Source organism: Notolepis coatsorum, assembly GCF_963971535.1.
Source record: "Notolepis coatsorum genome assembly, chromosome: 2".
Lineage (NCBI taxonomy): Eukaryota > Metazoa > Chordata > Actinopteri > Aulopiformes > Paralepididae > Notolepis > Notolepis coatsorum.
In genome coordinates this window covers 105137617-105154346 of record NC_140166.1, presented here as the reverse complement: position 1 = coordinate 105154346, position 16730 = coordinate 105137617, and the positions used below count along the sequence as shown (strand labels likewise).

At 45.7% G+C, this 16730-nt stretch overlaps 1 protein-coding gene across 1 annotated transcript in view; it reads left to right on the top strand.

The window, feature by feature from the left end:
* The window catches only part of ush2a (Usher syndrome 2A (autosomal recessive, mild)), a gene marked incomplete at both ends in the record, with an annotated part of 469579 nt that overhangs the window by 245071 nt on the left and 207778 nt on the right, over nucleotides 1-16730 (top strand). The window contains 2 exon segments of the mRNA XM_084308263.1: nucleotides 12312-12640; nucleotides 14256-14378. Of these exon segments, the coding sequence (XP_084164389.1) occupies nucleotides 12312-12640; nucleotides 14256-14378 (452 nt within the window).

The following is a 16730-nucleotide window of genomic DNA, read 5'->3' as shown; positions in this document are numbered from 1 at the left end:
CTTGACCTTGAGGTCAAGGCCCATGATTGCAACCCTCTCGGTGCAGCATCGGGGGTCTCTCCGTCACACACTCGGGGGTTTCCGTCCGGGAGGGACGGTTACGGCGCTGCAGGTGATGCGTCTGCTGGGCCTTATGTCGGCTGCTCACGTGGTGGTTCCTCTTGGCCTCCTCTTTATGAGGAGGATACAGAGGTGGTTTGTCTCTTTGAGACTGGATCCAGTGAGGGACAAGAGGAAACGGTTGACGGTTCCTTTGTCGATATGGGGGGACCTCGTCCATTGGGGGAGGCTGGGTATCCTCTCCGTTGGGGTCCCCATGGGCGGCAGGAGCTCACACGTCACGGTCTTCACCGACGCTTCTCTCACGGGTTGGGGAGGGGTGCTTCGGTCTCATGCAGTGGGGGGCAGCTGGACGGGTCATGCCGATCCAGCTGTCCTGCATATCAATGTGTTGGAGTTGAAGGCGGTTCTTCTGGTCCTTCAACGGCTCCACCATTTTGTGGTGGGCAGGCACGTTTTGGTCAGGACGGACAATGTGACGGCGGCGGCGTATATCAACAGGCAGGGTGGGACTCGTTCCGCCCGCCTGCTCCGGGCGGCGCGCGAACTGCTGCTATGGGCATCCCGCAGGCTGCGCAGTCTGACGGCGCTCCACGTTCCTGGTACGGAGAATGTGGGGGCGGATGTGATGTCTCGGGGCGGTCTTCCTCACGACGGGTGGGAACTCCGCTCCGACATAGTCAGGCAGATTTGGGATCGGTTCGGGGAGGCCTCGGTGGATCTGTTTGCGTGCCGACGTTCTCACAAGTGCCCCTTGTGGTTCTCGCTCAGTCGAGCGGATCGCCCCCCCTTGGGGGTAGATGCCTTCTCGACGTTTCCGTGGCCGCCCGGTCTTCTGTACGCCTTCCCTCCGGTACAGCTGTTGAGTCAGCTGTTGGAGCGGATACGGAGGGAGCGCAGGACGGTGATCCTGGTCGCGCCGGACCGGGGCATGGCGGTATGGTTCCCGGCCTTGATCCAGCTTCTGATCGCTCCTCCTTGGGTCATTCCGTGGTCGGAGACGGCCCTCTCTCAGCACAACGGGGTGTTTGTCCGCCCTCCGGTGTTGGGTCAGCCCCTGATGGTGTGGCTGGTGGGGGGGTGAGTCTGGAGGGGATGGAGCCTTCTGTGGTTGATACCATTCGGCGTGCGTTTGCTCCCTCCACTGTCGCGGTTTACGCGGGCAGGTGGCGTGCGTTCAAAGAGTGGTGTAAGGGGGGGGGCTGGGACCCAGTCTCCTGTCCCCTGGATGCTGTTCTGAGTTATCTCCAGTCTCTTCTTGATGGGCTGTCGGCTTCGACAGTGAGGGTCTATGCGGCAGCTATATCCTCTTATCATGAGGGTTTTGAGGGGACTGTTTTGTTCAGCCACCCTCTTGTGAAGCGTTTCCTGCTTGGCGCTCGACGCGTTAAGCCGGTGCAACGCTCCTTGGCTCCGAGTTGGGATCTTCAGTTGGTCCTCGGTCGGTTGTCCTTGGCTCCGTTTGAGCCGCTCGAGCAGGCGTCTTTGGGCCGGCTTTCCTTCAAGACCACGTTCCTACTGGCTGTCACTTCCGCTAAACGCGTAGGTGAGCTCTGTGCTCTCTCGGTACGTCCAGAGTGCCTGTCTTTTCGGACCGATTGCGGTGCCACTCTGCGACCTAATCCTGCTAGTTCTTTCGGCTCCCGGGATATTGTGGTTCAGGCTTTTCGTCCTCCTCCTCACGCTAGTGAGTTGGATGCGGGCCTTCACCTGTCATGTCCGGTCCGTGCTTTGGGGTTTTACCTCATCCGTACTCAGGGCTTCAGGGTTACCGATCAGCTTTTTGTCTGTTACGGTGGGGCTCATGCTGGTAAAGCGCTGTCGACGCGGCGTCTGGCTTGTTGGTTGTGCGCGGGTATTGCCCTCTGCTACACGTTGGCTGGGCAGGATCCCCCTCGGGGCGTCAGGGCGCACTCCACTCGTGGGGTGGCTGCCTCTGCCGCACTCCTGGGTGGGGCCTCGGTGGAGGACATTTGTGCTGCGGCTTCTTGGTCCTCCCCGGGCCCCTTTGTTAGGTTTTACCTCATGGACATGACCGGGGGTTCTGTCTCCCAGGCGGTTCTGGGGTCTGTGGCCTTGCCTGCTTCCCGTCCTTTGGTCGGGTAGCGGGAGTGTATGGGTATGGGCCACAGTGTGTTGAGTCACACGTGGTTCCGCCTGTACGGTGTGTTCAAGGGGTTCTAGTTTCCCTCTTGTTCGCATTCAGGTGGAGTTGACTGCGCCCCCTCTTCAGTAGGGAGGGTGGGGTGACAGGGCTCCCCGCACCCCTTGATGTGGGCTTACGGGTCCTCAGGGGGTACATTTGTCGGGCTTCGCGTCCGCTCTTCCCCATATCTCATATGGCTCAGAGCGGAACGCGATAGCAAATACGGCATATAACGGTAGGTTATGTAGATAACCTAGTTATATTAGTATTGGCTGAGCGTTCCGCTCTGCGCCGCCCTGAGTTCCCTCTTGAGGAATCTTTTTCCTGGGACGGGTTTTTGGCGAGGAAGGGTGTGTGGTGACTACCGTCACTGCTATATGGGCGGTGCCACCATGGGGGCGGAGCCCCATACAGGTGTGGTGCATGTAATTTTTGTTCGTAAGGGGATACAATAGGTATCATAGAATATAGAATATCTCATACGGCTCAGAGCGGAACGCTCAGCCAATACTAATATAACTAGGTTATCTACATAACCTACCGTTATGTTACTGTTTACTGTGGCAGTTGACTGTTATGTTACTGTTTTACTGTGGCAGTGGACTGTTATGTAAATTTTTTACTGTGGCAGTGGACTGTTATGTTACTGTTTTACTGTGGCAGTGGACTGTTATGTTACCGTTTTAATGTGGCAGTGGACTGTTATGTTACTGTTTTACTGTGGCAGTGGACTGTTATGTTACTGGTTTACTGTGGCAGTGGACTGTTATGTTACTGTATTAATGTGGCAGTGGACTGTTATGTTACCGTTTTACTGTGGCAGTGGACTGTTATGTTACTGTTTTACTGTGGCAGTGGACTGTTATGTTACTGTTTACTGTGGCAGTGGACTGTTATGTTACTGTATTAATGTGGCAGTGGACTGTTATGTTACTGTTTACTGTGGCAGTGGACTGTTATGTTACTGGTTTACTGTGGCAGTGGACTGTTATGTTACTGTATTAATGTGGCATTGGACTGTTATGTTACTGTTTTACTGTGGCAGTGGGCTGTTATGTTACTGTATTAATGTGGCAGTGGACTGTTATGTTACTGTTTTACTGTGGCAGTGGACTGTTATGTTACTGTTTTACTGTGGCAGTGGACTGTTATGTTACTGTTTTAATGTGGCAGTGGACTGTTATGTTACCGTTTTAGGTAACAGCCAGGCAGCCATAGGGTTTCACTTACCACAATGTCCTTGTGCAGGCAGCCATAGGGTTTCACTTACCACAATGTCCTTGTGCAGGCAGCCATAGGGTTTCACTTACCACAATGTCCTTGTGCAGGCAGCCATAGGGCTTCACTTACCACAATGTCCTTGTGCAGGCAGCCATAGGGCTTCACTTACCACAATGTCCTTGTGCAGGCAGCCATAGGGTTTCGAACAAGCACCACTTACCACATCATCCCTGTGCAGTCACTCCCAAGTGCTGATGTGGTTTGGTCGTGCCTTTTGAGTGTCGCGCTGTCCCGGTTCTGGCCACATCACACCAAAGAGCCGGCATGGTCTGGTTTGGTCTGGTTGAGCCGGCATGGTCTGGTTGGTTGAGTCGGCATGGTCTGTTTGAGCCTCCATGGTGTGTTTGAGCCTGCATAGTCTGGTTGAGCCTCCATGGTGTGTTTGAGCCTGCATAGTCTGGTTGAGCCTGCATGGTCTGTTTGAGCCTGCATGGTATTGTTGAGCCTGCATGGTGTGTTTGGCCTGCATGGTATGTTTGAGCCTGCATGGTGTGTTTGAGCCTGCATGGTATTGTTGAGCCTGCATGGTGTGTTTGAGCCTGTATGGTGTGTTTGACCCTGCATGGTCTGTTTGAGCCTGCATGGTATGTTTGAGCCTGCATGGTATGTTTGAGCCGGCATGGTGTGTTTGAGCCTGCATGTGTTTGAGCCTGCATGGTCTGTTTGAGCCTGCATGGTCTGTTTGAGCCTGTGTGGTCTGTTTGAGCCTGCATGGTCTGGTTGAGCCTGCATGGTCTGTTTGAGCCTGTATGGTCTGTTTGAGCCTGTATGGTCTGTTTGAGCCTGCATGGTCTGTTTGAGCCTGTATGGTCTTTTTGAGCCTGTATGGTCTGCTTGAGCCTGTATGGTCTGTTTGAGCCTGCATGGTCTGTTTGAGCCTGCATGGTCTGGTTGAGCCTGTATGGTCTGGTTGAGCCTGCATGGTCTGTTTGAGCCTGTATGGTCTGTTTGAGCCTGTATGGTCTGTTTGAGCCTGTATGGTCTGTTTGAGCCTGCATGGTCTGGTTGAGCCTGTATGGTCTGGTTGAGCCTGCATGGTCTGTTTGAGCCTGTATGGTCTGTTTGAGCCTGTATGGTCTGTTTGAGCCTGTATGGTCTGGTTGAGCCTGCATGGTCTGTTTGAGCTTGTATGGTACACAACCGGGTTGGTAAAAGCATACACGCGTCCTGGCCGTGCCTGGTTGTGGAGCCTGATTGCCACCGGCACAAAGGACTGCCCAAAGCGATTTGTGGTATGTCGGGGGGGGATACGTCTGTGGCTAAATGTGGACCGCATTGCGGTCAGCTCATCATAGAGGGGGTGGCAGGTGTTCTCAAGGATAGCATACAGCTTCCTCCTTGTCCTCCCCTCTGCCACCATCTCCAGACTGTCCAGACTGTCCCACCACATAGCTTGCTTTTTTGACCCGTTTGTTTATTTTGTCTGTGTTGGTGTTGCCCCCCCAGCATACCACAGCGAAGAAGAGGGCACCAGCAACCACAGACTGGTAGAACATCTGCAGCAGTTTGCTGCAGACATTAAAATACCTGAGCCCTCTCAGGAAGAACAGTCTGCTCTGTCCCTTCCTGTACAGGGCCTCGGTGTTGTCTGACTATGATATATTGCTCAAATCACCTTGTTGATTCTAACGCACACGTTGTAATTTGTTTTATAGTAATGGATTTGGCAAATTCCTTAAATATAATTGTGCTGGTGAAATTGATCTTGGCTTTCACTCAGTACGCTACCTGAGGAAATGAGAAGCATGAGGGAAAGAGCAAATATGGATGTATTAAACAGTCCTGTTATATGCATGACACACAGAGTCTCCCTCTACCTGTACCAAACTGCATTCAACAATGTGCTGCCCCAGTATTATTGCCTACAATGTTTTACTTTGTAAAGATTGTGTTCAGTAATGATAATTGTTACAAAGGGTCAGATTAAACCGAATATATATATATATTTATTGCTTGAGATCCCTTGTATAATATTTGTATATCGTTTGATATCCCTTGTATATTCTTTGTATATATACACGGAATATCCCTTTACCTGGGTACAAACCAGACCATAATATTCGCTCTCCTATTGGACAGCGACCCCTAGGCGCCAACGACCATACCCCCAATGGCAAGTTCAAAGGCAACGCCAAGGCATGTCTCAACATGTCCAGGTTTGCGCAGTAATACGAGACAGAACTGAGGTTGGCACTAGATAATTCACCTTACGTATAAATACGGCGCAGGTGGAAACAGCAGCAGTTCGTTCAACGTATCGTTCGTTCATTACTAGTAAAGCCTTCACCACGAGTCAACGACCAAGTGAAGTGAGCAACCTTGCGTCTAAATAGAGCACTTAGAACATGTGCAAATAGGATAGTAAAGTGTCATAGTTTGGTGAAGTAACGTCAAGTTCAACCTAGTTTAATGTGACGGATAGTGCACAGGAGAATCTATACCGGCGAATGCAGAACCATTTTCTGGTTGGATTATATTGCTTTGGTACCGTGACTGCTGGAGCAGAGAACCGTCTACCCCACTATCGTGTGGGATCTACCCCAGTGAGGAGCATCCCTCGAGCCTGCCTCTAGGACCAGAGGCTGGCTAGCTTTCATCCATGCTGTCGAGCATACTGGATTATAGCTGTTGCTTTGTCTGCCGATCAAGGGAGTAATGTACCGACTCCCGTAGCTGGAGCTTCTTTATTCCGCGTTGACCCAGACTTTGCACCCGAACATTCCTCTACCCTGCCGGCTTACAACCGGAGGGAACCCCCCAGTGTCTCCAGCTGACTACTAGTGTGTCTTATGTAATTGCTATGCTACAGGTGGCGTCAGTTATACCCATCTTACTATTCTCATGGACTTACGCTCTTGACCTACTTTAAGTGTTCTTCGCCTTACAAGCGCAAGTATAATTCTCAATCTGTAACCTACCGTTGCTTGCTCTAATAATAATAAATCCCTCTAACTAGAACTTTATGTGTCATTGCCGTATTCTTGTGTGGGTGTTCACCAGATATATTCATGTACTGTATGGCCAGTAATTAAAGTACATAACTAAGTAGTGGTTTAATAATACCATACTCTCAATACAGTCAGGGAATTGTACCCCTCAGTTACAATAATCATAATATGATTATCATTAATGAACACAATCTTTACAAAGTATTGTATGGGGTGTCCAATACCAGTCCTATTGGAGAAGGCACATCATATGTAACAGCATTCATATCAAAGCAGATGGTTTGGTTGACTACAGTACATGTCCATATAGTACGGTAGCAATGGGCAGACTAGGCAGTTACAGAATAATGTTTAATGCTGTCTTTTTTTCCATCTTGCAGTGCAGTATGATATTTTTATGATATTAAGTGACCATATCGATACATTAATGTAGGTAAATCATTTACAATATTGCTGTACTGTATATGCCATATATATATGTATTCTCACTGCACACATACCTATCCACACCTGTGTGTACTTCAGGGGCGTATTTAGGATTGTAGGAGATCCGGGGCTTAGCCCAGATAGGTGCCCTTTATTTTTTTTTTTTTTTTATAATTTTTTTTTTTTTTTTTTTTTTAATTTTGTTTAATTTTGGGCAGGCATGGGGTGGTTTGGAGGGGGTCAGGCACAACCCCCTCCACGGCAGATTTCTTTTGAATTTAATGAACCTGTACGTGCAATTTCCTGCAATATAGAGCCTTCAATCTTGACCAATAAAGCTGCTCTTTTCACTATAAAACTCAGTTAACCATAACGTAGTTATGGTTAGATTTATATATTGGGGGGGGATATATCATATTTTTCATATAATCAAAAAGTGGTGGAGCAAGATCATACCTTTGCTCCCCCAAGTTCAATAGTGGGAGAGCAGAGATGCTCCGAATGCTCTTATGGCCAGGCGTCTATGATTCACTGATACAAAGTAAAATAGTGCAGTGCAATAAAATAGTTAGTAAAATAGAATAAAATAATGCAATAGTGCATTGCAATGAAATAGTTATCATCGTATTTTTTCGGGAGGCCGGTAAGGAGTGCATTACAGTAGTCGAGTTGGCTTGAGATAAAGGCATGGATCTGGTTTTCAGCGTCCTTTTGATTTATAAATGGCCGTACTTTAGCTATGTTTCTAAGGTGGAAGAATTAAGTTTTTGTCAACTTGTTGATTGTGATTTAAAGCTTAGGTCTGAGTCTACCATAACACCAAGACTTAACTCACTCAAATACAGTTAGCAGCTGGATAGACCACAGATGGAAATTAGCCTCTGCTAAATCTGGTGCAAACATATTTTCATGTAACAATGATGAATTGTAATTTTATTTTTTTTATTTTATTTTTTTTATAAATAGATTCTGGGCTTTTCAGAATACATTCGGGGCTTGAGCCCAAGTAGCCACCCCCTAGCCCCGCCCCTGGTGTACTTACCTGCAGATAGTCCTTTACTGTATCTATATCTGTACATATCCTACTCTTGCTAGTTACGCTGCTAGCCAGTATGACTATATTACAATATTGTCTTTACACCTGTATCACTGTGCATATTATACTACAACTCTGTACATACATCTAATTAGCATTACACTCAGTAGTACAAATTTGTATATTTTGTACCCAGTTTAATCACCTGTACATTGTATATTGCTGTTGCACTTTACTGCTACATTTGCACTCTGGTTGGATGCCAAACTTCTCATTGTACTGTACTTGTGCTGTATAATGTAATATAATACATACATAATACATTCATAATACAGACATCGTTCCATTCCTCCCAACTGCTCTCCCTCTGACATTCTTTCTTTCTCTCTGTATCCCCCTCTCTCTCTCTCCATCTCTCTCCCTGCCTCGCTCTTTCTCTCAGTGTGTGTGAGGTTTGCTTTCAGAACAAGATCAAATTAATGATTCGTAATTGATATGTAATTCAATTAGCTAGAGATACAGGTAATCATTCAATAATATAAAACAAACGATTTGATAGTATTTCCAATCTTTGCTGAGCAAGAGTTTTGTAAAAAAAATTATTAAAGGCCGGCCCTTATAGATGCATGTCCCAAATATAGAGACAAGTTGTATTCAATGATTGAAGCAAATAAAAGCCTGGGCTGCTATTTGACGTTTTTTAAGGTAGGTAAGTGATGGAAACCATTCTTAACTGTTTTGCATTTGCTGACATCTTAGCATTATTTTAATTGATTCCTTTGTCTTTATTGCTCATATTGTAAGAAAACAACAATGTGCTGTTCAAGAAAATACTGTTCTCAACATCTCTCACATGAACACACACACATGCACCACGCACACACACAAACACGCATACACCACACACATGCGTGTGCACACACACACACACGCAGGAGCAGCCTGGCCTTAGCCCCAGTGCTCTGCGTTGGCCCTGGGTGTCACTGTCTTCACCATCTCCAGATTACATCAGGCTGTTCAATCTGTAAATGACTTCCTCCACAAAACAAAGCACACCCAACACGCACTTTGGCAAATGAGCTACCTAACACAACCTGACCCATTGGGCGCGCACGCGCGCGTGTGTGTGTGTGTGTGTGTGTGTATGTGTGTGTGTGTGTGTGTGTGTGTGTGTGTGTGTGTGTGTGTGTGTGTGTGTGTGTGTGTGTGTGTGTGTGTGTGTGTGTGTGTGTGTGCACATGTGTGTGTGTGCGCGTGCACGCATGTGTGCTCGCATGCACGTATGTGTCCGTCTGTTCTGTGTTTATGCATGAGTTTCTGTGTGGTGTGTGCATTGTGTCCAAGTGTGGTGTGTGCATACATGTATGTGTCCTCAAAGTCATCGTTTATTTGTCACAAACCAGACTGTGTGCATCAAAAAAATAACTATCTCAATAAACTCAATAACACTTAATAAACAATAAAACAATGTGCCTGGATAGTGTGTAGAGGTCTAAGCACTCGCCTACCGCCACCACCACAGAGACTCAAGTTAAATTCCTGGCAGCAGTACCTCCATATGAACACAAGTGGCAGTGTTCATGGGTGGGAATGGGAAGCGGGTGGTGTATGAGTCCTGGTCATTGCAATAGCGCCTCCTGCTGGTCGACATGTTCCGCAGGGAGGGGATCTGAACCTCCACACATGTTACGTTCTCCCAGTGAAACTCCATTTGTGTGAAGACTGGTGACTCCATATGTATCGGAGGAGAAATGAAGATGAAGTAAACTAACCGGTGCTTCCTATTCTCGTATTATTTACCCTTAACATATTGAATACATTATATTATATTATTGTTTCCACAATTTTTTTTTATAAATAAGACGATGGACACAGCCATAATGGTATGGTCTCCTTACGCAGAAAAGATAGTCCGTTTACTTTTCTGATAACTACATCACTGCATAACTCATAAATGTTCAGGCAAGCTTAATGTTTTGTTATTTGTAACACTCTGTATACACCCAATTCAAAGTTACATGTTCTTTCAGATTTCAGATTTTTATTTTTGGTACGGATTTGGTACAAAGTGTGATTGTTTTCGACTGTACACATTTTATCCTAACTCTCCTTGGTTTGGGTCGAGTCTGTGATCCATCCAGGCTCTGTCCATCACAAAACACTTTAACCCAGTGTGAGCCAAGCTTTGTGGATCATGGTATAGTTGATAGGGAGCCTCTTCAACATAAACAAAGCAATCTCCATTGGTGCAGTTAGTAAGTTGTCCTGTATACCTTATCCTACGTCTCGTCACTCCTCCAACTAGCTTGCACCCAGCTTTATTCAGAAACTCTGCAACAACACTGTCAATGCTGATCGTTTTGATCAGCCATGCAGGACTTCAAGCTGAAGGAGTTGTTTTCTTTAAAGTCAACATGCTTTCCTCTAAGTGATGTTCCTCTCATCATAAGCTTTGCTCCTTGCATCCTTGTTATGAAGGTATGTATGCCTTTTGGGCATGCACCTTTTGTACTGACCTCCGATGGTTTGGATACACTTATTGGGCGATACTGCTGTAGAGCTCTTCTTCTGTGGTGGGATTGGGTGTGGCCATTTCCCTTGTTATGATTTCTCTCTCTGTGACAATGATTGGCAAAACAGTCTCTTTAGACTTACTTTGTCCCACAACTTTACTCCAGGTATGATCCTTATCATTTGCTTTGACACCAGCATTTGAATCACTGGTGGATAATGTTGTTGTTTGCAGCAGCATTCTTGGTGTTGTCCTTCTGAAGAGTATTGTTTGACATAATGTACTTCACTACAGTCAGACAGGCTCCTGTCATCAAGTATACAGTATGGAGCTTCTTCATAGACAATGAATTGTAGACAGAGAATTGCTATTTTCACTAGTCATTTTGTACAGTCTTAGACCAGATTCATAACATGTATGAATTCTGAAAATGGGCATAGTTCCCGTTTAAGGCAGACAAATAAATACTATTCTGGGCTTTCTCAAAACCCTCATCAATGTTTGTTGGTCAATCATATTGTCCTAAATTGCTATGATATCTGATCTTATCTATTCTGCTACTGCTACACACAGCCCTGGATGTGTGTGTGTGTGTGCGTGTGTGTGTGTGTGTGTGTGTGTGTGTGTGTGTGTGTGTGTGTGTGTGTGTGTGTGTGTGTGTGTGTGTGTGTGTGTGTGTGTGTGTGTGTGTGTGTGTGTGTGTGTGTGTGTGTGTGTGTGTGTGTGTGTGTGTGTGTGTGTGTGTGTGTGTGTGTGTGTGTGTGTGTGTGTGTGTGTGTGTGTGTGTGTGCCAATTTCCCAATTAAAAAAATACCCCTACTTTGAAATGCTGACAAACTGAACAGCTTCCAAATCAGATGCAGTGCTTGAAGACCAGCAGCATGCTTTTGTTTTTGCATGTAGCAATACCATTACTGCGTGCATGTGTGCAGGCGTGTGTGCGTGTGTGTGTGTACTTGTGTGTGTGTGCTTGTACCACTGAAAGTCTGTTTTAAATGATGATGAAAGGAATCGTCTGTCCCCACTCTAACCTACTGTTTAGCATCACACACACACACACACACACACACACACACACACACACACACACACACACACACACACACACACACACACACACACACACACACCTGTACATACTGTACATGATGTATGTGTACACACATTCAGTACACATGTACTATATACATGCTAATGTATATAGTACATGTGCACACACACGCAGACACACTTCCTCATGGTGTCATGATGAGACTCATCCTCTTAAAAGCCTTCCGCTATACTAAATAAGTCCAGAGTACATGGAGTTTTCAGCCACTGGAAAGACCACTGGTGACACAGCTAAGATGGTGACAAGGTCAAGCTTCCTAGTTTCCTTAAACCACTCAACTTATGTGATTATAAGAGCTGCGAGCTGCAGCCAAATGCGCTTGCAGATCGAGACAGTTTTCTCACGTTGCATTTACAATATTTGAGCACTTTTTTATGATATAATTAGGTTTTTCATTTCTTTTCTAGGTGAAGATACTTAGAAAAATATGTGATCATGATGATCTCGTATCTTGTTTGGGAAATATTAGTAATACAATTTTTGGAAAGTTTCAAAAGGCTTTTCAAAAGCCTTGAGAAAGGTTGTCTTAACTTCATCCTCATAAGTTATGAATGTCAAATAGATTTCGAGACCTATTTCTGAAGCGCTGCGGCTATCCGTCAACGCTGCAAGGCAGTTCTGTCAGGCTTTGCGCCTCCTGGTGGCATATAAAAGAACAGCAATCAACCTAAAAATCTATCCCGTCGGCACCGCTGTAGGATGGTAGACAGTCCTAATGGCTGTAGCTGTATATGTTTTCTCACTGTGTGTAATATGCATGCATATGTGTGTGTTCCCTCTGTATACTTCAGGTCACATGGTCGCCACCACTGATCGCCAACGGGGAAATTGGGAAGTACGAAATCCGCATTCCCGAACCCCGCATCTCCCGTGGGAATGATTCAGAACTGGCTGCCACAATAACGGGCCTCCTCCCGTATACCAACTACAGTGTCAGCGTGCTGGCCTGCTCCTCGGGTGGCATCTATGTCGGAGGATGCACGGAGAGCCTTCCCACCCTGGTGATGACATTACCCACTGTCCCACAAGGCCTAGCGCCGCTGGCAGTGGTGGCGATCAGCGAGTCCTTCCTGGACGTATCCTGGCAGCCTCCGAGCAGGCCCAATGGACCAAACATAAGGTACAAACTAAACATCTTTGGATTATTTAGTGGCCCGGCAGACAGGAGAGGAACATAATGCTCACGTCATGTGTGCAGGTGTAAAAAAAAAAACAATAGCTAATATTGGTGTTATGGTGATAAGCTCACTGGTTGTACACATTGTTTAGTACCCTCTTGGCCTTAATGTACTAATGCCGTGTTCTGTTCGAGACTACATCCGATTAGGCTTTGAATAAAGGTTTACGATTTCATGGCAGGCGATTAGAATGCATCAGTCCCACTGCCCCTGCTTTGCTCAGCCTTGCGTGTTTGTCTAAACTAGGGCTGGTTAAAAAGGCTGCATTAAGCCGTTCTCTACTGATTACACCAGAAACACACACACACACACAACACCCCACAGGAAAAACTACAAACACACACACACACCCCCCACAGGAAAAACTACAAACACACACACACACCCCCCACAGGAAAAACTACAAACACACACACACACCCCCCACAGGAAAAACTACAAACACACACACACACCCCCCACAGGAAAAACTACAAACACACACACACACCCCCCACAGGAAAAACTACAAACACACACACCCCCCACAGGAAAAACTACAAAAACACACACACACACCCCACATGAAAAACTACAAACACACACACACACCCCCCACAGGAAAAACTACAAACACACACACACACCCCCCACAGGAAAAACTACAAAAACACACACACACACCCCACAGGAAAAACTACAAACACACACACACACACCCCACATGAAAAACTACAAACACACACACACACCCCACAGGAAAAACTACAAACACACACACACACACCCCACATGAAAAACAACAAAAACACACACACACCCCGGAGGAAAAACGACAAAAACACACACACCCCGGAGGAAAAACGACAAAAACACACACACTCCGCAGGAAAAACGACAAAAACACACACACACTCTGCAGGAAAAACAACAAAAAACACAACACAAAGGGAGGGAGGGAAAAGGTAGAGACAGGGAGGAGAGAAGGGTGAAGTGTGAAGAAGAAGAAGTGTGTGTGTGTGTGTGTGTGTGTGTGCGTGCGTGTGTGTGTGTAATGTGTGTGTGTGTGTGTGTGTGTGTGTGTGCGTGCGTGTGTGTGTGTAATGTGTGTGTGTGTGTGTGTGCGTGCGTGTGTGTGTGTAATGTGTGTGTGTGTGTGTGTGTGTGTGTGTGTGTGTGTGTGTGTGTGTGTGTGTGTGTGTGTGTGTGTGTGTGTGTGTGTGCTGTGTGTGTGTGTGTGTGTGTGTGTGTGTGTGTGTGTGTGTGTGAGACGATGCACATGTGGGTTCATGCGTGTGTGTATGCATGTGTTTGAATACATCTGCACACATTCATGCAAGTGCAAATTATTAACTGTATGTGTCTTTCCATAAATGCAACCCAATTTCCCCCCTGTGTTTTTATTATTATTATTATTATTATTATTATTATTATTATTATTATTATTATTATTATTATTATTATTATTATTATTATTATTATTATTATTATTATTATTATTATTATTATTATTATTATTATTATTATTATTATTATTATTATTATTATTATTATTATTATTATTATACACCTTCGTAGATATGAGCTGCTGAGACATAAGACCCACCAGCCACTGGCTCCTCCCCCATCCCAAGATCTCCATCTCTGGGTCCGTGTTTACTCCGGCACCAAATTGTTCCACCAAGATAAAGGCCTAAGCAGGTGAGATTACCGAAATGAGCTCTAGAGCAAACGTGGCCATCGCCACGCGCCGTGTGTGCCGAGCCGATCGCTTCGCCCGTTGCTGATGCCGATCTTTTAATGCCGCTCAAAGATACATTAAGCAAATATCCCAAAGAATTAAATTGTTTTTTTGTGCGGCAGCCCCCTAATCTCAGCTTGGCACTCAATGGAGGCTTTTTTTTCTGAGCTTGCTAAAGGCTCCGAGTATACCCCCCCCCCCCCCCCCCCCCCCTTTGCCTCTCCACCCTCTCCCTCTCTCTTCCCTCTCATTCTCTTGAATGTCTCTCTCTTTTTCCCTCCCCCTCTCTCTCTCTCTCTCTCTCTCTCTCTCTCTCTCTCTCTCTCTCTCTCTCTCTCTCTCTCTCTCTCTCTATATATATATATATATATATATATATATATATATATATATATATATATATATATATATATATATATATATATATATATATATATATATACACACATATATACACTTTTGGTGCACACGTTTTCCGCTGTGACCCTGAGAACACCAGTTGACAAGGCAAAAACATCTGATTGGCCAAAAACAACAGTGGTGTTCCCGCCTCCCGGGGTCGTATTGGAGAACTAAGGCCCCGTTTAGACAAGCGTTTTGTGAACAGAAACCGCAAAAGTCATCTTGCGGTTTCACTTTTAATTTTACGTTTAGACGAGCGTTTTGGGATGGAATTCTGCGTGCAGACGACGCTGTAACGACTTGAGACGACGGAGCCCCACTGTCACACGATTGGCGCATATGTCACATGACGTGCTGTGAAGACCCGCCCTACTCTGCCTCTGATTCGCAGACTGTGGATGGGGAATGTGATTGCACCAAAGCAGAGTCACTCACAGACAGTGGGTCCACTCACGCCGCGGGACAGATTCTTGTGTATTTAACCCTTTCACTGCCACACGACAGCCGGTTGTGTGATAGTAAAGGGTTAACCTTCTGTCGTGTGGCAGTGAAAGGGTTAAAAGTACTGCCAATGTAGCCTTCAGGTGATCTCCGTTGATATAAGTCAGACATACTTGCTTTGTTTACGTCTCGGCTACTGGCGCATACCTGCTACCTGTGACGTAAGCATTACGCGCGACCAGAGCCGTGACAACCCTTTCGTCATCGTTTTATCAGATTTATACGTTTTAACAGTTTAGACGAGAGCGCAAAGCTTTTGCGTTTCTAGGAATTCCACCCTGGAAGGTAGTCTCACTTTTTTGCGGTTTCACCCCGTAAAAACGCTGTTTCCGTATAAACGAAAGGCACATCCGAAAAAATATTTTTGCGGATTCACCTGCTACCGTTTCCGTCTAAACGGGGCCTAAGATCACCATCACATTCCTCATCAAAAGGTACACAATTCCCTGTTCAGGTTGGCATTTGGCCACGTACATATACGTGAACTGGTGATTTCGTTTTCTTCTGTGTTTGTCCGTGCCTGTTTTTATATTGTATGTTTTTATGCATTGACCTGTTTGTTTGTTTTTTAAACTTGTGAAGCACTGTTTTTACATTGTATGTTTTTCATGAATTGCCTTGTTAACTTTCTTTTTTCTTTCTAAACTTGTGAAGGACTCTGTGCATTCATGCTGGGAAGGGTGCTATACTTACTTACTTACTTACTTACTTACTTACTTACTTACTTACTTACTTACTTACTTACTTACTTACTTACTTACTTACTTACTTACTTACTTTACTTACTTACTTACTTACTTACTTACTTACTTACTTACTTACTTACTTACTTACTTACTTACTTACTTACTTACTTACTTACTTACTCACTTACTTTTAATATTAAATATATAATATGAGATAGTATTATTATTTTAATTCAGTTTAAAGCTGCTGGTGCCTCTGGGAGTCTGTGTGAAATATTGGGTCCATTGGGTAAATAAGGACTAAGAAAGTTCATGAAGCATCTTAAATCTACAACCTCTTCAAGCACATACAGTATCCATATACTAGGGCATTCAATATGAATGTGTTCGTTTTGGTGATTCATTTGAAACCCTTAACACATACAGTACACACAACAGATGTTTAGGGATAAGGGCTGGTAGGGAGGCATAGGGTCTGGTAGGGTGGGATAAGGGCTGGTAGGGAGGCATATGGTCTGGTAGGGTGGGATAAGGTCTGGTAGGGTGGGATAAGGGCTGGTAGGGAGGCATATGGTCTGGTAGGGAGGCATAGGGTCTGGTAGGGTGGGATAAGGGCTGGTAGGGAGGCATATGGTCTGGTAGGGAGGCATAGGGTCTGGTAGTGCGGCATAGGGTCTGGTAGGGTGGGATAAGGGCTGGTAGGGGGGCATATGGTCTGGTAGG